The sequence below is a fragment of the Myotis brandtii genome, unplaced genomic scaffold (assembly GCF_000412655.1).
Source record: "Myotis brandtii unplaced genomic scaffold, ASM41265v1 scaffold535, whole genome shotgun sequence".
Classification (NCBI taxonomy): Eukaryota; Metazoa; Chordata; class Mammalia; order Chiroptera; family Vespertilionidae; genus Myotis; species Myotis brandtii.
In genome coordinates this window covers 406938-431613 of record NW_005369964.1, presented here as the reverse complement: position 1 = coordinate 431613, position 24676 = coordinate 406938, and the positions used below count along the sequence as shown (strand labels likewise).

Here is a 24676-nt window from a genome sequence, read left to right as displayed (position 1 = left end):
ATTTTATTCAATTATAGTCATGTTATCCAGTGGGTTGTTAACTGTGTTTCCCAGTTTTAGGGCATCTGGAGATTTTGAAGCATACTTTCCATGTCTTCTGTTCAAGTTCTTGATAAACATCACAGAAACGGAGACTTGCCAGTGCATCCCCCAAGTTAATCAGTGCTACTGACAAATGGTTCTGTTAACCATTGTTCTGTCATCCATCTACATCTCTTCATTATATCGGCAAAGATCTCATTTGTACATTCAACAGATTTTTATTTAGCATGTACCGTGTGCAAGAAGGTGCTAGAGATAGAGTGAAGACAGCAGTCCCTGTTTTGTGGAGCTAACAACCTAGAAATAGCAGGAAGTATTTTGTTAAATGTTTTGCAGAAGATGGATTACACAATTCTCTATGATATTCTCCTTATCTGGTACCATATCAGAAAAGGGAATAATGAAGCATTACTTTTTGCAGAGTTTATATTGGCTACTAATGATCTGTCACCTGAAAATGGGATTCATTACCTTTCTCTTCAACTTTCATGGTCTCACAGTAATTCTGAGCTTTGGAAGGATTTGGAGTTCACTGATGTACTTTCTTTTGGCTCTATCTTTTATAGCCCTCATACTCCCCTACCCCCCACATTATCCGGGTCCTTTTTTATTTTTTAGTAAACTTAGTTATGAAGAATTTCTGACCACCTTTAGCCATTTTCTCTTCTACAATCTTTGTCGCTCAGATTTTATTTATATTTTATCTTTATATTTTGGAATGATCTTTCCTAAGGAAAATAACTGACTAGCCTCGGATTTTCTCTTTCTTTCTTTCTTTCTTTCTTTCTTTCTTTCTTTCTTTCTTTCTTTCTTTCTTTCTTTCTGTCTTTCTTTCTTTCGTCCTTTTTTCCTTTCTTCCTGTCTTTCTGTCTTTGTTTCTTGCTCTTAAGTCACTCTCTCCAGGATCCTGATCCTTTTCTCCTTTTCACTTAAACTACTTATTCCTTTATAATTCACCAGAATTAATCCCAGATGAGCATCAAACTGCAAAATTTTATTTGTATTCTGAGGGATTAAACTGTCAAAGTGCAAGTTTTTTTTATTAGGGTAATACAAAGAGCAGATGTTCTCATAGTTCAAAGAAGATAGCACCTTCTTTGCAAGTGCAGGTTCTTGTGGTCAGTCAGTTGTCATCCATATCCTTCCTCTGGCAAATTCCTACAGCTCTATCATTTCTACCTAATTTTCTTTCCCCTTTGGTTCAATATCCTGGGGATTTTCACATAGATATTTATTTTCTTAAACAATTGTGAGGATTCCCTGCCTTTTTCTATGGATCTGACTCTTTAACAGCAGATTTCCTATAGAAGTCATAGTCTATTGTTACTTATTATTACCCCATCCCACCAAGTCTTGGTGATTTCCATGAGATTTTATTTATCTCCTTGTTCTTTTTTACTATGGCTACTTTTAGGTATAGTGTCAAACACACTAATGTTCATTGAGTAATATTTATGATTAATCTCAAGAAGTATTTGCCTTCTTTTTTAGGCTGTGAGGATATCATTGCTGAGAGCATCTCATTAGATACCTTAATTGCCATCCTCAAGTGGAGCTCTCATCCATATGGCTCCAAATGGGTGCACCGACAAGCTTTACATTTCCTCTGTGAGGAATTTTCCCAGGTCATGACTTCGGATGTTTTTTATGAGCTCAGCAAAGACCATCTACTTACTGCTATCCAGTCTGACTACCTACAGGTAACCATTTATACACCTCTCAGATTCATTGTCATTCATATGTGCACCAAGAAACCCATCTGTACTCTGTTATTCTCCCATCTAGGGAGATCATCCTACCTAGGAATGCCCTCTTCACATTTGTACAACAAAGCCTTGTGGCTCTCTGGCCCTTTGTGCACTCTAACAACATTGTGAGCCCTCCTGGGTCCTGACTAACCACACCAAAGGGTTTGAGGCAGTAGGCAGGGTCAGAAGCACATCCCAACAGTGATTTTCTTGGCTTCCATGAGTAGTGAATTCACTATACATATACAGTTTCTTATTTTTGGTGGAGTGTGAGATACTTAGACTGTAGACAGTAGTTTAAGCAGCATAAAGTAGTAGTAATTTTTGATCTACTCAAATACTCATAAAAACTCTGTATATGTGTACTACCAAAGTATAATAATGTTTTCAACTACTTATTTTTAATCCAAAACAATTTTTAGCAAATTCTGTGTTCTTGACTTATATATCTATCTATAATTTTGTAATTAAAACTAACAGTAGATTTAAAATATTGCAAAAATATTTTTAGGTATGTTCAAGCTTAATTTTCTTTTGCATCAGTTGTATGAATATTATGCAGAAAATTGTACAACAGTTTTAAATGTTATGAAGGCAAAAACCCATTAAGCCATTTAATTTTTATAGTTTTACTAAAGAAATTATAAAATGCTTTCATCTCAGTCAGAAGTGCAGTGAAAAGTTAAATAATTCATTTAGTAACTGTGCTTTGATTGCAGCACAAATGTTGTCATGTTGGATTTCATTTACTAAGATTTGTGTTTATTAACCTTGTTTTACTGTCTTGTCCAGACTGCATGCATCATGGAAGTTAGGATTTGTCAGTTCTCAGGTTATTGTCTTTAGAAGCTTTGTGTTTCTTCTTAGAAAAACCTTGGAGAGCAGCCTAGATTTGCTTTAAGATTTAAGATAAAATATGAAGAAATGAGGGGTACCTTGGCATTTCACAAATTGTGCTTAAAGGGTCTTAAAATCAGTAGACTATCTTTTGGGGATTGTTCCTGCAGGAGATAGTAGCCACTCTGTATCCTTAATCTTTAATTTTTATTTATTTATCTCCAACTTGTTCCAAAAAGAATTTAAGGCAGCTGTATAAAGACCATATAGTAAGATAAAATAAATTTATAATAGGTGAAGAAAACGATAAAGAAAAAAATAAAGATGGAAATAAGAATAAAAAATTTAGTTGGAGCAAAGAGTGAGATTACTGGGCAAAACCCATGTAACACAATCTCTGTATTTGCTATTGATGGACAAAAAGTTTAACTGGAACATTTCAGACAGCCAGTGTAAAGAGTGAAATGTGGTAGGCAAGTTGCATGTTGTATTTACTTTATGACCTAGGTCCTAGGAGAAATCATTAATGAAATTAACCATTTACCTAATTTCACCAAAATAAGAATAAACCATTTTTTTATTATAGGCAAGTGAACAAGATATCCTTAAATATCTGGTTAAATGGGGTGAGCACCAGCTGATGAAAAGAATAGCAGACAGAGGTAAGCTCAGAAAATTAGCTTGCACTGTTTTTCCCAAAAGCTTACTGACATGATGCTACATGTCAGTCTTGACAATAATCACTGTTGCCTGGTGAAAATAAAAATTTTTACAATTGGCAAAATCCTTTAGTGGAGAGGAGGGTATACTTTGTTAGAGATAAATATACCACAAACTTATATTTTGCGGCTTTAAAAGAATACTTTTTTAAAATTGATTTTTAGAGGAAGAAAGAGAGAAACAATGGTTTGTTGTTCTACTCATCCATGCATTCATTGATTGATTCTTGTATGTGCCTTGACTGGGGATTGAACCCACAACCTTAGCATATCTGAACGATGCTCTAACCCAGGGGTCCTCAAACTTTTTAAACGGGGCCAGTTCACTGTCCCTCAGACCGTTGGAGGGCCGGACTATAGTTTAAAAAAAAACTATGAACAAATTCCTATGCACACCACACATATCTTATTTTGAAGTAAAAAAACAAAACGGGAACAAATACAATGTTTGTATTTGCATGTGGCCCACGGGCCATAGTTTGAGGACCCCTGCTCTAACCAACTGGGCTACCTGGCCAGGGCAGAATACTTTTAATGTTATCTTTCTATGTTCTTAATATTAAATGTTGACTGATTTACAGTAATAGTAGAAGTGAAATAATTAAAGTATTATTGTTGGTGAAAATGTTCTGTAATTAGAGAGTGGAGATGGGTGCACAAAGTAAATTTATTAAAAAACCAGTATTCTTCTAGAATGGTGAGTTTTATGTTATGTGAATTTTACCTCAATAAAAAAATATATATGACTACCCAAAAAAAGCATATTTGCTGTTTATTTTTAAATTTGTGGAAGGTAAGGGAGAAAGAATAATTTGAGTGGCCTCCAATTGGGAATACTTTAGAAAAGATGTAAACATCATAATAGGAGGTGAGCTTTCAACTTTGGAAGCTGATTCTTTTATTTATATCCAGGATTAGTCTACCCCCCTGTACTCCTTTCTTCATAGAATATTGTATTTCTATGTAATGAACCCAAAACAAAAAACTTTAATTAGAAAAATTAAATACAAACTTTCCTTCCCTGTCATTTTTCAACAGCTTTATTTAGGTACTAGAGGCCCAGTGCACAAAATTCATGCACTTGTGGGGGGTTCCTCAACTCGGCCTGCGCCTTACCTCAGTCCTTACTAGAGGCCCAGTGCACAAAATTCATGCACTTGGGCGGGGGGGTTCCCTCAACTCGGCCTGCGCCTTACCTCAGTCCGGGAGCCCTCAGGGGACGCGGAGGTGGGAGAGGCTCCCACCACCGCCACTGAGCTCGCCAGCCATGAGCCCAGCTTCTGGCTGAGTGGCGCTCCCAATGTGGGAGCACACTGACCACCAGGGGGCAGCTCCTGCATTGAGCGTCTGCCCCTGGTGGTCAGTGTGCATCATAGCGACGGGTTGTTCCGCCATCAGGCCAACACCAGCTCTTCGACATCCTGGATTGCAAGAGGGAGCAGGCCAGGCCGAGGGACCCCACTGATGCATAATCAGGGCCGGGGAGGGATGCAGGAGGTTGGCCAGCCAAGGAGGGACTGCGGGAGGGCTTCAGGGCGTGTCCAACCGGTCATGCTCAGTCCCAATTGGCCGGACCCCAGCAGGAAGCTAACCTACTGGTCAGAGCATCTGCCCCCTTGTGGTCAGTGCACGTCATAGCGAGAGGTTGAGCAGCCTTATATCATTAGCATATTACGCTTTGATTGGTTGAACGGCCAACTGGACGACTGACACTTAGCATATTAGGCTTTTATTATATAGGATAACTTACATACCACAAAGCTCAACTCTTTAAAGTGTTCATGGTCGGTGTTTTTTAGTAATAAGTTTATAGAGTTGTTTTGCCACATTTTTAAATATATAAAAATATCAAGCTAGCCTGTCTTCAAACCTTCTTATATATCTCCTTAATACACTACTATTCAAGTACTAGGGAACCAAAGCAGTCTTCCCATTTGATTTCATTTATTTCTCTGTGGCCTGCAAAAGCCTTTAGCAATTCTAAGATTTGAAATTTTTAATAAAATAACCATTACTATTAGTTTGGGACATTTTTGTAATGCCAGTATACAGTCTATCCCCCTTGCCTGCAGATTATGTATTTGCAAATTCACCTACTTGCTAAAATGTATTTGCATTCCCCAAATCAGTACTCTTAACACTTTCATGGGCATTTGCAGACATGTGCAGAGTGACAAAAAACTTGAGTCTCCTGATGCATATGTTCTCACCTTAATTTGAAACAAGATGATGCTTTGCCTTCTTGTTTCTGCTCTCATATTGTAAACATGTCCTTTCACAGTGTATTTAGTGCCATGTTTTTTGCATTCTTAACGAGGTTTGGGGGTAATCTCACTGTTTAAAATGGCCTCCAAGTGTAATGCTTAGTGCTGTCTAATGTTCCTAAGCATACGAAGGCTGTGATGTGCCTCACAGAGATAATGTGTGTTAGATAAGCTTTGTTCAGGTATGAGTTATCTATTGGCCATGAGTTCAGTGTTAATGAATCAACATATATGTTACTAAGGTTTCTTTAAACAGAAACACACACAAGACAAAGTTATATCTTGATCAGTTGGCAAAAATGTGACCAGAGGCTCCCTGGAACCTACCCCTGTGTTTTCCTTAGGAGGAGTGATTCACTGTTCACAGCGGCTTTATAGAACACTAGAGGCACGTTGCATGAAATTCATGCACGGGTGGAGTCCCTGGGCCTGGCTGGCGATCAGGGCCGGGCCATTTGGGGCCGAAGGCACCTGCAGGATTGGGAGAGGAGGCAACTGTCTCCGGGCCGGGTGCAGAAGGAACAGATGCCAACGCCACCACCGCGCAGTTCCCTGCCTCCCACCCTCTTCCTTCCTGCAGCGGGCCGTTTTGGGTCTGCTGGCTGCGGGGAGGGACAGGGCACGGGAGATTGGCCACAGGCCCCAAGGAGGGAGCTGACCCTCAGCCCCCCTGGGAAAGGGGCTGTGTTCGCTGCCACCCACACCAGTTTCCTGCCCCAGCCCAGGGCCCAAAGGCCCCGGCGGGGTCGGGAGAGGAGGTGACAGTTGCCGGGCTGGAGGCTGAAGGAACGGATGCCTAATGCCAACACCGTCACTGCACAGTTCCCCGCTTCCTCCCCCCCGCCGCCCCCCCTTCCCTTCCCTCGCTGCCGTGCTGCCACCGTGGCAGGTGGGCGGCGGGCAGATCAGGACTTGCCAGCTGGGGGGAGGACAGGGTGCAGGTGGTTGGCCGCCAGCCCTGAGGAGGAAGCCGGCCCTTGGCCCCCTCTTGGAAAGGGGCTGCACCCACCACCACCCACTCCCATCCCAACCCGGGGCCTGGCCCTAATCGGGCAATTGGGGCCTGCCGGCCGGGGGGGGAAGGGACTGTGGGAGGTTGGCCGGCTGGGGGAGGTTGGCTGTGGGAGCACACTGACCACCAGGGGGCAGTTCCTGTGCTTAGGCATACGCACGCGCGCACACACACACACACACACACACACACACACACACACTAGAGGCCCGATGCATGAAATTTGTGCACTCGGGGGGGAGGTCCCTCAGCCCGGCCTGTGCCCTCTCCCAGTCTAGGACCCCTTGGGGTATGTCCGCCTGCTGGCTTAGGCCCGATCCCTCTTGTAGTCGGGGACCCCTTGCTCCTTACTGCCCACCTGCAGCAGAGGCGGGAGAGGCTCCCGCCACTGCTGCTACGCTCTCCAGCCATGAGCCAGGCTCCTGCATTGAGCATCTAGCCCCTGGTATTCAATGCGTGTCACAGCAACCAGTCATTCCACTGTTCGGTCGATTTGCATATTAGGGTTTTATTATATAGGACTCAAGGCCCAATGCACGAAATTCGTACAAGAGTATGCCTTCCTTCCCCTGGCTGCCAGCACCGGCTTCCCTCTGGCACCGGGACCTGGACTTCCCTCTGGCCACCAGCAGTCGTCCGGAAGGACATCTGGTCTAATTAGCATATTACGCTTTTATTGTTATAGTTTGCCAAGTAACAAGAATTGGGTGTATGTCATGTTACATAATCATTATAGCCATAGGTTTTGTGTTTTGTGTTTTTTTTCATTGACATAAGATTGGTAATGCCATATTTATTTGGGGCAGATAATGACCATCCTTGATAAAATTCCCTTAAAGTAGTAGCTTTCAGCCCTGGTCAGGTTGGTTGGAGTGTCGTCCCATACACTGGAAGGTTGCGGGTTCAGTTGAGGCAATTACTGATCAATGTTTCTCTCTCCCATCCTCCCTCTCTCTCTCTCTCAAATCAATTAAAAACATATCCTTGAGCGAGGGTTGAAAAAAAAAATAGTTTTCTGATTGGGTTAGAATGTCAGGCTCTTTTACAGGAATGAGAAGGAAGCTAAGCAAACTGGGTTACACTTTATTTTAGTCACCCTCATAGATTAGGGTTTTGACCTTACCTGTTACATATTTGGGAGTTTAAAGTAAGATTCCATTTGAAAACACTACTAAAGAAAAATTTTTTTTTTTATAAAAAAAGCAATGCCTTGTATAAGTATGAAGGCAGATCATAGCAAAGCAAGGACAAAAACCTTTTTCACACACTTGTGGCAATTTTATTTCACACAACTGCAGTAAACGCTTAACTTCTCAAAAACAATCTCTTTACCTACCTATCAATCACATGATTTAAAGGAAATACCAGTTAGCCTACAGACTTTGCAAAATACCTGGCATTTATATTCGTGAATAATAAAGATCTCCTTTTTAAAAAAATACACCCCCTAGATTAAAGACATGATTAAAGATTCCCAACATTTATGTAAATTTTTCTCACCTCAGTATTGTAAGCATGTAAATCTTACATGTATGTAAGCATGGCAAATCTTCCCCTTTTACTAATACCCAATAAAGAAAACCTTTATTCTCTGCTCTGGACAATGGAAATATACATGTTAGAGATTAAAGGGTTCACTTATATGCAGGAACATTCCCATTTTATGGAAATTTGAGAGACTAGCAAAGAATTTTAGAGTGTACCTTATTTTTTTTTAATATATTTTATTGATTTTTTACAGCGAGGAAGGGAGAGAGATAGAGAGTTAGAAACATCGATGAGAGAGGAACATCGATCAGCTGCCTCCTGCACACCCCCCACTGGGGATATGCCCGCAACCAAGGTACATGCCCTTGACCGGAATCAAACCTGGGACCCTTCGGTCTGCAGGCCGACGCTCTATCCACTGAGCCAAACCGGTCAGGGCGAGTGTACCTTATTTTGCTGCCAGGAGATTAATATCTTGTTAAGTTGCTTTTAAACAAAAGGTAGCCTAATGAGTATACCATTAACCTACAGTGACCAGAAATAGCACTTGCTCTACAGTGTCCTTATTGTACTAAAATCTGGTCACAAAAGTGAGAAAGCTTAAGAAAAAGCCCTCAGTCAAACTAGATTTTAATAGATTATCATCTTTTCCTTTGAGTTAGTGTACAGAAAAAAATCCTCTATTTTGTAGTGCAGGAAAATCATAAAAGAATGTTATACTGTTGACACCATGCTTTTTCTCTGTCAGAACATTTTTATTAACTAAACTTCATAAAATATAAACATAATTTGTCTTGCCAGTGTGACTCAGCAGTTAAGCGTCAACCCAGGAACCAAGAGGTCACTGGTTTGATTCCTGGACAGGGCACATGCCCAGGTTGTGGGCTCAATCCCCAGTGGAGGCCAATCGATGATGTTCCTCTCTCAGATCAATGATGTTTCTCTATCATCAATGTTTCCATCTCTCTATCCCTCTCCCTTCCTCTCTCTCTAAAAATCAGTAAAAACATTTAAAAAAACATAAGTTATAACCCTTTTTAAAACAGGTATACTAAAGTATAAAGAATGGTACTGAAAATATACTAGAGAAGAAAGCCTTCTGAAAATTTGGATTTGCTTGGAGACTTTTCATTTTCTGTCTCACAGAACCAAACTTACTGAGTGGCACTGCTCATAGTGTGAACAAAAGAGGTGTGAAAAGACGAGACCTGGACATTGAAGAGCTTCGAGAGATCCTTTCTTCTCTCTTACCTTTTGTTCGCGTTGAGCACATCTTACCTATAAACAGTGAAGTCCTAAGTGATGCAGTAAGTGTCTGTCTTCATTTATCCCTTTCATGAAAAGAAAATGCACTAAAATGTATAGGCTTATCTTTGTTTATCATTGTAAATAATTATACTAACAGAGTATTGTGAAACTGAATTCATTGAAGTCAGAGACAGATGTCTGTTTTGTACTATATTATATCCCCCGATCCCTCATACCTGGCACACAGCACAAATAAACGTTCGGTGAATGAGAGTTGAATGTGTATATCATTGTTACTTTTGCAAGAGGATAGTTTCTTAGGGTTTAATTCAGCATTTGTCAGTGTAGATCAAGTATATTCTTATTTAAAAAGGAAAGGTTAAAAATTACCTTTGGGGAAGACTCTTCAAGAACAGAAATAAATCAGAAAACGGGAGGAAAGGAGAATGAATGGTTCGGTGTAAAAAGGCTGAATGAATCTTATAATGGTATTTCAGTTAAAAATTAATGGAGCTGATTTTGTTAATTTTATTTTTTAAGTGAGTTTTTAAACTAATAGAATTGTTCAGATTAATGGATGGGAAGAGAAATATTACAAATATTAGTTCCTCATACATTGGTTTATAACTTTAAGGTAATGCTGTAAACACAATAGTTTTTTAAAGGTCCCTAAAAAGAACATAATTAAGGATGGATAACTCTTCCAGAATGTAAAGTACATTTTAAAAGTCTAATTATACTCTCTGATGCTAGCATAACAGGCAAGACAAATAGCCTAGAAAAAGATCCTAATTAATAAAAGAATTAAACATAGTAAATGAGCTATCACAAATCAGTGTGGTGCTAGACTAACTGATGAATGGGGAAGGGAGGACATTTGTTTAAAGTTAAACCCTCATTTCATTTGCACAGAAAATTAATTCCTGTTAGATTGAAGAATTAAATATTAAATTGAAACATGGAAAACTAGAAGAAAACAAATACTTATGGAATCTCTGATTAGAAAAATGTGCAGTCTCATTAGTAATCACATACCCCAAAGAAAGCAAAATAAAACAGTAAGTTATCATTTTTTCACCTATTAGGTCAGTGATTTTTGAAATAATATTACTATCCCATAAGAGAAGTATAGCTGGTACATTGATAACATTGTCATTAAATACTTGGAATTAGTCTAAATATCTAAGAACAGGGAAAATAAGTAATTATAGTACAACTACGCAACAGAATAGTTTGCTGTCCTGAACAGTGGTTATAATTACTAATAGCGCATCATGGAAAATGCTGATAATGGAATATAATTTTAGAAAGAAGGATATAAAATGTGTATTTTATGTATTCTAGAATGCAGTTACGTTAAAATTCATTTGAAAAAAGGAAATATAGCAACATTATTATAGTTGTAATAGGTTAGAGTTAGGAGTTTTTTCTCTAAATACCACCTACTGCTAATTTTATTAGTTAAAAATAATTTTAACTAATGCAGCAATTAGACATTTATTAATGTTTAACAAGAATAAGATTGTAGAAACAGTGTTTGGTTTTGTTTAAAATCCGAGACTCAAACTGATTTGTACCCTGAATTTAACTTAGAAAAATATTTTAGAACTTTGGTTTAGTAGACTGAGAAAAAATATATTGATACTCTTAATTCCATGGCTATCACATAAGTCCCCACCCAGGAAAAGTTTGCTAATAATAGCTGTCAACCGGAAGTTCTAAGCACTGTACCAAACCCATTTTATCCTCACAGCCACTTTATGTGCTGTGGGTACTTGTTTTATATTCTCCTGGCATAGATGAGGAAACAACAGGGCTACCACAGTTAGTTGTGTGGTGTCCCATCTCCAGGGCCATCTAGGAGCCCTTAAAGTGAGGCCCAGGTAAAAGGAGATGTCATGGTCACAAGGTTGTTAAATGGGGAGTTAAGGTTTGAGCCAAGTCTGCCTTCCCCTAGAGTCACTGCCCCTAAGCACCATGTACAACTGCCTATATCCTTGTACTGTAGGTACTAGCGCTCTAGTTTTTGATTTGTCTTGGGGGGAGGGAACTGAGTTGGGGATGGAATCAGTTCCTAGATGAGCAAGGAAAAAAATAATAATTGGTTTCATTAAGAATTTTGAAAGTTCAACTCGTTACATTTTTTAATTAATATAGCTCTTGTTTTAAAAACCTCATTCCTCTGTTTAGAGAAAAAATGGGAAATTATGCTAGCTTTTATTTCCAAGTCCTTTAAATATTATTAAACATTTGAAATATTTTTAAATTTTACATACATTCCTAAATTTTTATACAAATGATAGTTTGAACATTTTGATTTGTAGGTATAATTATTTTTATGTTAGTATTGTAGTGCTACACAAATACCTTTATAAAAAATAATTTTTTTCAAGATGAAAAGAGGCTTGATTAGTACTCCTCCATCAGATATGCTTCCTACATCAGAAGGTGGAAAGTCAAATGCCTGGTTACGGCAAAAAAATGCTGGAATATATGTTCGTCCTCGACTCTTCTCTCCCTATGTGGAGGAAGCAAAGGTAATGAAAAAGATTTTCAGACATTAGATCACTGTATTATAAACTGTAAGCACAAAGTATTTATTGTGGCATTATATAAATATTTGGAAATGGCCTATATGTCCAGTAATCCGAAAGTAAACATAAATTCTAGTTTGACTGCTCAGTAGAATACTTTTCTGAAATGTTTAATTATCAAGCATATTTTTATAATTTAGGTCATGTTAAATTGCATTTTACATTTTTCTCATTTTAGTTTTCTTGTAAAATGTTAACTTGAAAGGTTTTTGTTTTTTTTATTGAAATGGTTGTCAGTATTTTGTGATCTTCAGCATGGGAAAATGTCCTGCAAGAAGATTGCACACATTGTGTCTTCCTTCATAAAATAAAGAATTGCCATCATTTCTTGTAACACATTACTGTAACACATTCCAGCTGACTGCTGGAATTTGTGTTTAGTTTATAATAAGAGCACATACTAAGAAAACATTTCAGGTCTATTAAGCAAATAGTTGGCATTATGACTATTATAACAATTCTTCTAGAAAATATGGTAATGTAAAAATGAAATACTGTAATTTTTATTAGATGTATTCAGCCAGAAGAATTTTGGAGTGGCCTTTTGAGAAACAGCTAGTCTTTGAAAGTCAGAAATCACCATTAAGCTTTATGAAATAAAGTAAGAGGCAAAACAGTGTGTGTTTGGATATAGAATTATTTATCTTGTTTTTATTATCTGAGTTCCTAGTTTAAGATACATGAAAGGATTTGTGAGTTTATTTTGTTGCTTAGGTTAATAATCTACCTCTTACCGACTGATTGACATTTCAAATAATTCTAAAACAGAGAGAAAAAGCAGAATGGTTGTGCCTGGTCTTTTTAAAATAAATTCAGTACTCAGATTCCCTGAAGCAACTGAGGCCTTTACAAAAGGTTGAGTCTGGGGATAAATGGTCTGTAATAAACTAGACCTACCCTCCATTCTGCTTTGTCTCAAAAAGTAAGCTCATCACTAGTCCTCCTGGAACTTCCGTTTCTCAGATGGCTGTACCCCATACATAAGTAGATAATTCCCCCCAGTAAAAGTAGAAAATGTTTATATTTATATCATTTTGATCGGTTTGGTGAAATAGATTAATCTAAAACTGATTTTTAACAACTGGGTTTATTTATAGACCTATTCAATTTATTTTTTAAATATATTTTCGTTGATTTCAGAGTGGAAGGAAGAGGGAGAGAGAGACAAAAACATCAGTGATGAGAGAGAATCATTGATCGGCTGCCTCCTGCACGCCCCCTACTGGGAATCGAGCCCGTAACCCCGGCATGTGCCTTTGACCGGAATCGAATCTGGGACCCTTTAGTCCGCAGGCTGACGCTCTATCCACAGAGCCAAACCAGCTAGGGCTAGACCTATTCAATTAATATCAGTTCTTAATATTTTGTCTTTTGAGCACTTTTTAAAAATTGATTTTTAGAGAGAAAGGAAGGGAAAGGGAGAAAAAAACATTGATGTGAGAGCAGAACATTGATCAGCTGCCTCCTGCACGCCCCTACGGGGGATCAAACCCGAAACCCAGGCATGTGCCCTGACCGGGAATCAGCAACCTTTTTGGTGCACGGGACAGCGCCCAGCCAATTGAGCCAATGAGCCAGGGCTTTTTTTTTTTTTTATCTGATGTTTAGCCCATGTATACATGTTTTCTTTATAGTAACTGTATGTGTAATTTACTTCTGATTAATTTTATATCCTTCCTGTAAATTTTAAATACTTCAATTGAAAGGAAACTTTTCAGAAGTGGTTATTTTTTTTTCAAAGATACTCCAAAAGATCATTTAAAAATTAAAGAGGTAGGGGTGCTTTCTCCTTTCACCACTAATTATAAACTTCATACACTGGAAGCAATGAAGTAATTCCCTTTTTATATGATGAAAGTAATAATATATCTCCAAATGTTATTTAACAGAGATGAAGGGTTTACTAATTCTATTAATACTGAATTGTTCTTTCAGTCAGTGCTAGATGAGATGATGGTGGAACAAACAGATCTTGTGCGTTTACGAATGGTTAGAATGTCCAATGTGCCAGACACACTTTACATGGTCAATAATGCCGTACCACAGTGCTGTCACATGATCAGCCACCAGCAGATCAGCAGTAACCAATCAAGCCCTCCTTCGGTGGTAGCCAATGAGATTCCAGGTAAGGCCATAACGTGTTTTAGGCATTTATACTTAAATTAGAGGCCCAGTGCACAAAATTTGTGCACTGGTAGGGTCCCTAGTGGCTGCTGGCTGCTGGGCAGATACTCCCTCCCTTCCCCCGGCCGGCCCCGCCCCCTGGTTGAACTCCCAGACAACCTCCCAGTTGAGGGGACAATTTGCATACTATCCTTTTATTATATAGGATAATCTGATCTTTTTGTAATCCTTTTACATGTGGTAATTCTCTCCTGATCCAATACCTGGTATGCATTGTTCTCTTCAAAGTATAAATGCTGCCCTGGCTGGTTTGACTCAGTGGTTAGAGCAGCAGCCCTCAGACCCAAAGGTTGCAGGTTCAATTCCAGCCAAGGGCAGGTACCTCGGTTGCAGGTTCATCCCCAGTTCCTGTCCGGGCACCTGTAGGAGGCAGCCAACCACTCAGTTTTTTCTCTCTCATGTCTGTGTTTCTCTCTCTCTCTCTCTCTCTCTCTCTCTCTCTCTCTCTCTCTCTCTTCCTCTCCCTCCCCTCCCCCCTTTCCTCCTTTCCTTGTCTCTCAAAAAATCAATGGAAAAAATGTCCTAGGGTGAGGGTTTAAAAAAAGAAAGAATACATACTTATAAGCTAAGTTTTTTGTTTTGAATTTTATTTTATAGTAATAGGTATATACAGTTTTCAGTTTCACCCAGGGTTTCTCAACCTTGGTCCTCTTGACAGTTAGGGCTGGATAATTCTTTGTTGTGGGGCTGTCCTGTGCATTGTGGGGTGTTCAGCAGCATCCCTACCCTGGGCTCACTAGATGCCAGTAGCACACATGTACACACATCCCTTTGTAAGCTTTAGGAAACATTTTTCTGTTTCTAGATATTGCCAAATGCACACTGTGGGGCAAGACCACCTACTCCTGAGAGCACTGATTTACAGGAATTTAGATAGTTCATCAACATAGGGTATTTCTCACATTGTAAGCCCCATTGGGGATAGCATTATAAACTTGTATCTTTGAGTCTGCTTATGTCTCCCAAAAATGTGATCACCATTGGTTTACTGAAGATCCAGTTTCCCAAGATCTGGTCTGTGAATTTTATTGTAGTGTAGGCTTATGTCATACAACTCTGAGGAAAGTGGCCATAGGTAGAGGTGTAACTGTCAATGTCCAAAAACTTCTGAACATCAGTTAATGTTTATTTTAACCAAAGGGCCCTAATATCATTTTCTAATATAAGGAAATGAACAGTGCAGATGGGGTAAGGAATTTATAACTCTTGCCAATTACTATTGCAAGATTTATTAAAAACCATCAAACTATAGCATTATTGGAAATGGCACCATTTGTTTCCTGGTTGCAAATGTCAGTTTCAATTAAGGATAAATAAAAGACATAATACAACTTCTTTTTTAATGGTTGTATTGATTGTTTTAGAGAAAGGGAGAGGGATAGAGACATCATTAATCAGCTGTTTCCTGCACACCCCTTACTGGGGGTCAAACCTGAAACTGGGCTTGTGTCCTGACCAGGAACCAGGAATCGAACTGTGACCTCTTGGTTACTGGGTTGACACTGAACCACTGAGCCACATCAGCCTGGCCATAATGACAACAAAATATATATGTGTGTGTGTGTGTGTGTGTGTGTGTGTGTGTGTGTGGTGTGTTTTATTGATTTCAGAGAGGAAGGGAGAGAGAGAACAAAAAATGATGAAAGAGAATCGATGGGGTGCCTCCTGCACCCCCTATTGGAAACCATATAATAAATATAATCCCTTGACCGGAATCGAACCCAGGCCCCTTCAGTTCACAGGCTGCTCTATCCACTCAGCCAAACCAGCTAGGGCCATAGTGACAACTTGTAATTGAACCACATCTGATCTGTGGTTACCTTTTCAGTTTTGTCCACTACATGTTTATTTAAAGCAGTGGTTCTCAACCTTCTGGCCCTTTAAATACAGTTCCTCATGTTGTGACCCAACCATAAAATTATATTAGCTCTTTATTATAAAGAATGAGCCTACCCAGAGGCAGGCTCTGCCCTGAGCCCAGGGTTAAGGCACATGATCAATGATAAAATGAAAGTGACTTTCCAAAAGGGTCACATGGAAGAAGGAAATAGAGTGAAGGGGAAACTGGTCTTTATAAACCCTTAATATTCCAAATATAATTGCCATCCAACTCAGATCTTTTCAAAGGTTAAAGTGCATAGATAATTTTTTAGTGGAATATCTTTGTCATTAACAAAATAATAACTTAGAGGAAAAGGTTGTATTGATTTCACCGCAGAGTCTAAATTCCTTGCTTACTGTCTCATTTTCCTCCGTAGACCCATAGGGATCTCCTGGAAATGAAGAGAACACATGTAGTTCCCAGGGTTGGGAGTTTTAGGTGTTGTGCTTTTGGGGACAGGGAGTGCAGACAGGGCCTGGGGATGGAGCCAGTCTTCTCTGTGTCCGTTCCTGGTCTGCTACTTGCCAGCTGTGTAGCTTTAGACAGGACATGCCTGATTTTTGAACTTTAGTTTTCACATCTGTACGATGGGGCTAATGATACTAACCTGGAAGGGCTGCTAGGAGGACCAAGTGTGACACTGGTATGGAGCACCTGCACGCCTTCTACCCTAAGAAACACTGGTTCTTTTTCCCCTGTAGAGAAGCCTGAGTTAGAAACCACTCTCCACTAAGGGCGGCAGCCCCCTTCTTTTTTTACAAGCTGCCTGGGTAAGTGTTCCAGGCCCCTGACCTCCCACTGAAATCGATGAGTGCTAGCTCAAAGGTCCGTGATGTGCTACAGATGGCTTCACCTGTGGGAGACACAGCTCTCTCAAGAGGAGCTTGCATTTCCTTCCCGTGGAGAAATGCTATTTCACAGTCCCTCAGTAGATGTCAGCAGCACAGCAAACATCTCCTGCCACTGCGGAAGCAGGTTGGCCGAAAGACAACTTTTCCAATTAAAAAGTAAAAAAGTCAGTGCTCCTCTTTGCCATTCTCTTCAGAGATCCCAGAACCCAAATGATGAGATCTACTGGCCTCAGAGAAGATTCCCACAGGATCGCCAAGGGTGCCTTTGCATCGGAAAGACAACCTTTCCTTCCCAGGAATGAAATCATCCCAGGAATGGTTAGGGATTAAAGCGACCTCTTCAGAATTTTCTGCAAGTTTATCTTGCATTTACCCTCCAGGCACGAGTGAAATAATAGAAGATGTCCAATGTTTTGCTTCTTCCTGTGAAGTAAATCAAAACCGTGGGAATGTTTCCCCTAATTTAATTTAGGGCTGTCTCCTTGAATATATCTTTTATTGTATTCAATTAACCCTCTGATTGAGACCACAGACAATGGTAAGGAGGTCAAAGAATAAGACAAAGTTTTCTTGTCAGAAAAAAAACAGGGATGAATAAAGTTTGTAGCCAAGTAATATTTGGATGTGGGTCTGGGCACAGGGTTTTGCTTATGACATTTAATGAATAAACTGACTTTCCCTCCATTCTCTTCTCCAGTCTTGCCTGCCCCACCCCCAGATATGATAGGAGGTAGGTCAGTACTGCTAAGATGTGGAATGTCTCCATTACTTACATACCCGTTTGTCCCGAATCATACGTAATTTTGCTGCCAAACTTGACTTCACACTAGGTTGGCTTTTGGATTTACTATTCACTTTGCTTCTGCTCCTCACACCTTTCTATCGAGGCTCCCATCTGTGGTTTCCTGTAATGGTTTATGCTTTGGTTAGAGCTGTGGTTCTCAACCTTCTGGCCCTTTAAATATAGTTCCTCATGTTGTGACCCAACCATAAAATTATTTTCATTGCTACTTCATAACTGTAATGTTGCTACTGTTATGAATAATAATGTAAATATCTGATATGCAGGATGGTCTTAGGCAGGGGTCCTCAAACTACGGCCCGCGGGCCACATGCAAATACAAATGTATTTGTTCACCCCTGGTCTTAGGTGACCCTTGTGAAAGGGTCGTTCCACTGCCAAGGGGTCGCGACCCACAGGTTGAGAACCGCTGATTTAAAGTATACATTGGATTACAGTATGAAGAGAAATATTTCTGTAGCTGATTTGTGCAGATTTTGAAACTTTCGTAACTTTTATCAACTTGAGTTAACACTTGAACATAACAACATAATTTAATCTTAGAACTGAATCTCAAAAGCCCAAACGTATTCACAGTTAAATATGCTCAGAAAAATAAGACTTGTCTTTTGTTTAACTACTTTCTGTTGTTTAACCCTATTCTGGTGTTATCCTGATTCTAACTTGCTCACCATACTCTAATGCAGTGGTTCTCAACCTGTGGGTCTTGACCCCTTTGGGGTTTGAACGACCCTTTCACAGGGATTTGATACAATTCAAATCCCTTATTGTGACATGCAGGGTCATGCAGGGTCATTCATTTCACAGGGGTGCCTAAATACATCCTGCATATCAGATATTTACATTACGATTCATAACAGTAGCAAAATTACAGTTATGAAGTAGCAACGAAAATAATTTTATGGTTGGGGGTCACCACAACATGAGGAACTGTATTAAAGGGTCTCGGCATTAGGAAGTTGAGAACCACTGCTGTAATGAAAGGCTGTCTAGCTTATTGGCTCTTATCCTGGCTCTGCCACTTCGTTTATATCACTTTGGATACGCTATCTGCTTCCCTACGCATTAATTTCCTTATCTGTAAAATGGGGTTATCTCCTTCTAGGATTATTGTGAACACATAAGCAAGTACCACGAGTAATATGCTTAGGGGTTTGCCTGGCACAAAGCAGGAACTTTAAATAATAGTCAGTTTGGCTCATAATGTCTATGGACCTCGTTTCCTCTTCCCCAGCCCTCTGCTGCAGCCTTATTCCATGTTCCTAACCCGTGTTCCTGCCTCTAACCTCACTCACTCCCCTTCTGGACTTTACACCAGGGCTCGGCAAAGTTTTTCTCTGAAATGCCAGATGGTAAATATTATAGGCTTGTGGGTTATGCAGTTTCTGTCACAGCTACTCAACTCTGTTCAACTCTGTTGTAGGCCAAAAGCAGCCATAATACCTAAACAGATGGGTGTGGCTGTGTGCCAGTAAAACTTCATTTACAAAAAAGCCAACAAGCTTGATGTAGCTCCTGCTTGACACTGCTCTCAGAGTGCACTACCTCATTACAGACCTGATCCTGTCATTCTACACAAGATACAATTCCAATCCCTTATTGGGACGTGCAGGGTCATGCAGGGCCATTCATGATCTGCCCACCCATCTTTCTAGCCCTCCTTCTTAATACTCTTCTTGCCTGCACTTTGGAATCCTGAGTTCTAGCCACGCCAACTCCTTGGGCTGCACTGTCTCTCATTTGCATGTTTTACACATGCCTGGTCCTTCTGCTCTGAAAGCCTTCACTCCATATTCTTTGCCTGCCTGGTTTTCTCTCATTCTTCATGACTACACTCAGGGGTCACCTTGTCTAGGCAGCCTTTCCTGCCTGCCTCCAGTCCAGGTTGAGGGTCCCTTCCTCCAAATCCCTTCAGTATCCTTTGCATAGTTCTCTCCATGACCATTTGTGGCCCTGTACTCTACTGGTTTACTTGGTTTACTTCACTAAAGTCAGAGTTCTTTGAGGACAGGGAACACATCTTTGTTATGTGTACCCTAATACTTGAGCCCAATCCCTAGTGCATAGTCAGGACTCAAGAGTTATATGAAGCCCTAACTGGTTTGACTCAGTGGATAGAGTGTCGGCCTTTGGACTAAAAGGTCCCAGGTTCGATTCTGGTCAAGGGCATGTACCTTGGTTGCAGGCACATCCCCAGTGGGAGGTGTGCAGGAGGCAGCTGATCAATGTTTGTGTACCATCGATGTTTCTAACTCTCTATTCCTCTCCCTTCCTCTCTGTAAAAAATCAATAAAATATATATATTTTTTAAAAAGAGTTATATGAATAAAAGTAAATACGTTTTTAAAACAGGAAATAGCCCTGGCCTGTGTTGCTCAGTGGTTGGAGCATTGACCACCCCTCCCTGCCGCCAAGGGTCTTGGGTTTGATTCCCGGTCAAGAGTATACACCTGGGTTGCTGGTTTGATCCCCAGCCCCCATCAGGACGCGTGCAGGAAGCAGCCAATCGATGTCTCTCTCTCACATCGATGTTTCTCTCTCTCCCTCTCTTCGTCTTTCCCTCTCCATCTCTTCTCTCCCTCTGTCCCTTCCATTCTCTAAAACTGTTGGGGGAGATTCTCAGGTGAGGATTAACAAAAAAAAAACAACTTAGGAAATATCCTGATACTCAGAAGAGAATTTTAAGTAAAATTGTATTAGACTGTGAACTAATATAGTTCAGATGCTGTTCGGTATTACCAAGAGCTTTTGGGCACAGTGAAATTGTAAAACCATAAAAAATAATTAGAAGTAGGCCTGTCTGGGTAACTCAGTTGGCTAGAGTGTTGTCCCCATACGCCAAAGTTGTGGGTTCATTTTCCAGTCAGGGCACATACAGATATCAACCACTGAATGCATAAATAAGTGGAACAACAAATTGATGTTTCTCTCTCTCTCCTCCTTTCTCCCTCACTCCCTCTCTAAAATCAATAAATAAATTTTTAAAAATTAAAAATATATACAGTACGAAGTTGCCAGAAAATTAAAATATTATCAGAAATGTATAAGAAGATTCTGATACAAAACACATGCTTTTTTTCTTGTGCCAATGGGTGGTCTTTTGTGTAGCTCAGGTATTTGTCTACAAACGGTTTTCCTTCTTCCAGTTCCTCGTCTCCTCATTTTGAAAGACATGGTCAGACGTCTGCAGGAGCTCCGACACACCGAGCAGGTGCAGAGAGCCTATGCACTGAACTGTGGGGAAGGCGCCACGGTCAGCTATGAAATCCAGATCCGAGTACTGAGAGAGTTTGGTCTTGCCGATGCTGCTGCAGAGCTCTTGCAGGTGGGGAACTCATTACGCTGTTTCAGATAAGGAGCCTGGGTCATTCCTTATTCAGGCAGTATTGTAGACGTGGCAGGAGCTCTCACAGACGAGTCTTCTTCCTGATCCGTGCTTTTCACTCCCTCCAGTGTGTTAGCTAACCTTGAGAGGCAGTGTGGAAGCGTGCACGGAGCACAGGCTCTGGAGTGAGAACTGGGTCATATCATGGCTCTGCTGCTTACCTACCAGTTAATTGGAGCAGTTACTTAACCAGTCTGAGCATCAGTTTCCTTGTGTGTCATGTGGATTGTTGTGAAGATAAGAGGTGCATTATTATAAAGCAACTTGTCTCATATGCAGTAAACATAAAATTGGTGACTGCCAAAAGTTTGTGGTGCGTATGTCCAACAGAAATGAAAGACCAAGTAGCAGATTCTGGCCCTCCACTGCTCTCCCTCCCCAGTTTGGTCACTAGACTCAGGTTTTGACCACTCTCGTACTTAGAGTTCTCCCAGATGCCGGTTTTCCCTCTCCTCCCCCTTATTATAAGAAATGTTTTTATGATGGTTCAAACCTATAAGCACTGGAATCAAGAAATGAGTTGTTTAACTAGCAGGAAAAACTCTTCCCCTCTCCCCCTGCATCCTTACCCACAGGGGATACATTCCAAAACCCCCTAGTGGATGCCTAAAACCGCGGATAGAACCAAGCAAACCCTATATATACTATGTTTTTTCCTATACATATACATTGCTATGATAAAGTTAGGCACAATAAGAGTTTAAAACAATAATAAAATAGAACAATTATAACAATATACAATACTGTAATATAAGTTATGTGAATTGCTTTCTCTCAAAATATCTTCTTGTACGTACAGCGTGGAGACGCTGGACAAAAGGATGATTCACATCCCAGGCAGGGCCAGGGGAGCGGGGGAGATAATGCAAGATTCCATCATTCCACTCAGGATGGCTCACAACTTAAAACTTGCATGTCGTTTGTTTCTGGAATTTTTTTTGTAATCTTTTTGGACCTTGGTTTACTAAGGATAACTGAAACTGGAAAGTGAAACCTGAAAAGGGGAGACTACTGTAGTCTGCGTAGGGCCACTAAGTCAGAACTTAAAATAAGACTTAATTTCATCTGATCAAGTGAATTGTTTTCTTGCCCTAGACTCCAAACCCCTTTACCCTGAGTCTTCAGAAGGGAACCCGGTATGGTGTTCTTAGGCAAGATAGCAGGCCATTTATAGATTCTTGATTTTCATTATTTGTTATGGTTTCCATCCCGACAAAGAGACTCTTAATTTATATTCATTTCTCTTTCTTTGCTGTTCTAAATCATACCTTAATTTTATATCTTAAATAACATAAAAGTTTTATAATTTAAGTATTCCCTTATAATGTTTATCAAAACATTATCCCTGTATAATTAGGAGTAGTATTTTGTAGTTTTTATTTCAGCCTGAGAGTGCACATGCATTGTCAGAAAGTTCTAGCAGGATCCTCACCTTGGTCATTTTATTTTTTTAGTAAAGACATATTTGAATTAGGGTTTATTTCCTCTTGTTTTTTTTAATTATTATTATTATTATCACACTAGAGGCCTGGTGCACGAAATTTGTGCACTGCGGGGATGAGGTCCCTCAGCCCGGCCTGTGGGAAGTGGGCCTAAGCTGGCAGTCAGACATTCCTTTCGCAGTTTGGGAGCCCTTGCTCCTTTCCACCTGCTGTTCGCTGCTCCTTACCTCTCAGCTCACTGCTGCTTAGCGCTGCCATGGAGGCAGGAGAGGCTTCCACCACCACCACTGTGCTCACCACAGTGCTCCCCCTGTGGGAGGGCTCTGACCACCAGGGAGCAGCTCCTACGTTGAGCGTCTGCCCCCTGGTGGTCAGTGCGCATCATAGTGACTGGTTGTTCTGGTTGTTCCGCTGTAACGGTCGCTTAGGCTTTTATTATAGAGGCCCAATGCACGAAGATTCGTGCAAGAATAGGCCTGCCTTCCCTTGGCTGCTGGCACCAGTTTCCCTCCGGCACCCAGGACCTGGGCTGCTTCTCTCTGGCTGCTGCTGCCACCCACTAGGGGCGTGCTCCAAGCAGCTGCTCAGAGTACGCCCCCACCCCTGGTGTGTGTGTGTCTGCTGGGGTGGGGGCGTGCTCCAAGCCACACCGTGCGGCTGCTCGGAGCACGCTCCAACCCCTGGGGTGTGTGTCGCAGCTCAGAGCACGCCCCACCCCTGGTGTGTGTGTGTCCGCTGGGGCTGGGTGCGGCACGCAGTCCCCTCCCGCCCATCTGCACACGCAGCTCCTGCTGAGCGGTCGTGATGCAGCCTCCTCGAGCCGGTTGTGATGCCCGGCTAATTTGCATATTACCTGTTTATATGTAGAGATGATCTTTCATGAGATTACTGGCCTGCTTACTGGAATAATCAGTGAAGCAGCTCTTGTTGATGGCTGTGTGCGTGCTAGGCTACAGAGGCTGCACTCTCTCCTTTTGTACTACTCAGGTAATTTTTTCCTGGAAGCCTGTGGCCTAGAAAAATATGTTACGCCTCTTACTCTGCAGAATGTGGTTTTCTTAGGTCCTCACTTAAGTCTCTCAGCCTGTGAATTTTCATCTATGAAATCTGCTAATCTCTTTTTTTCTCTTTAATCTTTCTTAGAATCCTCACAAGTTCTTTCCTGATGAACGTTTTGGGGATGAAAGTCCGCTCTTGACACTGAGACAGTCTGGGAGATGTCGTGTTAACAGCACCCCCACTGCAGAAACCATGTTTACAGATCTAGACTCTTTTGTGGCCTTCCATCCACCCTTGCCCCCTCCACCACCTCCATACCATCCCCCAGCTACTCCCATCCATAACCAACTCAAAGCAGGCTGGAAGCAAAGACCTCCCAGTCAGCATCCTTCACGTTCATTTTCTTATCCCTGTAATCATTCACTGTTTCACTCCAGAACGGCTCCTAAAGCCGGCCCCCCTCCAGTCTATCTGCCAGGTGTTAAAGCCCCAGCACCTGATTGTACCAACACCACAGGACTGGGGAGACAGACAGTAGCTGCTGCCGCCGCTGCTGCCGCCGCTGCCGCTACCACCTCCACAGCAATAGCATCTGAGAAACAAGTGGTAAGTGAACACCCCAGGAACTTACCTAAAAAATAAAAGTTTCTGGACTATTAGAAGCAAGTCCCTCTTAAGGGCCCTACTGGAATTCAGCAATGCCCAGAAGTGTTACTGACAAGCTGAAAGCATAGACTTGAGTGGAATGAAAAAGAGAGTGTGGGGAGTGAGAAAGGACAGAGAGGAGAGGCTGGTAGGTGTAGTCAAGTGCCTGCCTTATCTTTCTTTTCCTTTGGGAAGGGGTGGGGTTGTTGGGCAACATAAATGGCTATGTTTTGCCAGTTTCATAGTGCTCTATTCAAGCACATGTCTAGAGTCTGTCCCTAACTTGTATTCTGTAGAATCAGCTATTCTACCAAATGCCTTGAGGGGGCAGGGAGCATCCCATCGGGAAAAGTGTAGCAGACTTCCCATTAAGGAAAGCAGTCCTGTGCCTGCCTTTGCCTTCCAAGCTGCCGTCAGAGCCCTCATTTGGGAACCACAGTCACCAGCATTAGCTGGTGAATCCAGCAAGAAGTCTTTGCTTAGTTTTACACACTGCATTAGAGGTTGAATTTGAAAAAAACACACCCAGTAATG

General features: G+C 41.1%; 1 protein-coding gene across 7 annotated transcripts in view; it reads left to right on the top strand.

The window, feature by feature from the left end:
• BTBD7 (BTB (POZ) domain containing 7) overlaps positions 1 to 24676 on the top strand; it is a 73730-nt gene that overhangs the window by 47024 nt on the left and 2030 nt on the right. For 2 of the 7 annotated variants that reach the window (XM_005877836.2, XM_014549060.1), the window contains 7 exons: positions 1534 to 1742; positions 3214 to 3289; positions 9257 to 9417; positions 11752 to 11895; positions 13888 to 14077; positions 20818 to 20996; positions 23642 to 24103. In XM_005877836.2, coding sequence (XP_005877898.1) covers positions 1534 to 1742; positions 3214 to 3289; positions 9257 to 9417; positions 11752 to 11895; positions 13888 to 14077; positions 20818 to 20996; positions 23642 to 24103 — 1421 coding nt within the window. Of the gene's footprint in view, positions 1 to 1533; positions 1743 to 3213; positions 3290 to 8911; positions 8951 to 9256; positions 9418 to 10270; positions 10417 to 11751; positions 11896 to 13887; positions 14078 to 20817; positions 20997 to 23641; positions 24104 to 24676 lie in introns of those variants that run through there. The other 5 variants (XM_014549058.1, XR_001364344.1, XM_014549059.1 and 2 more) reach the window with 5 other exon arrangements.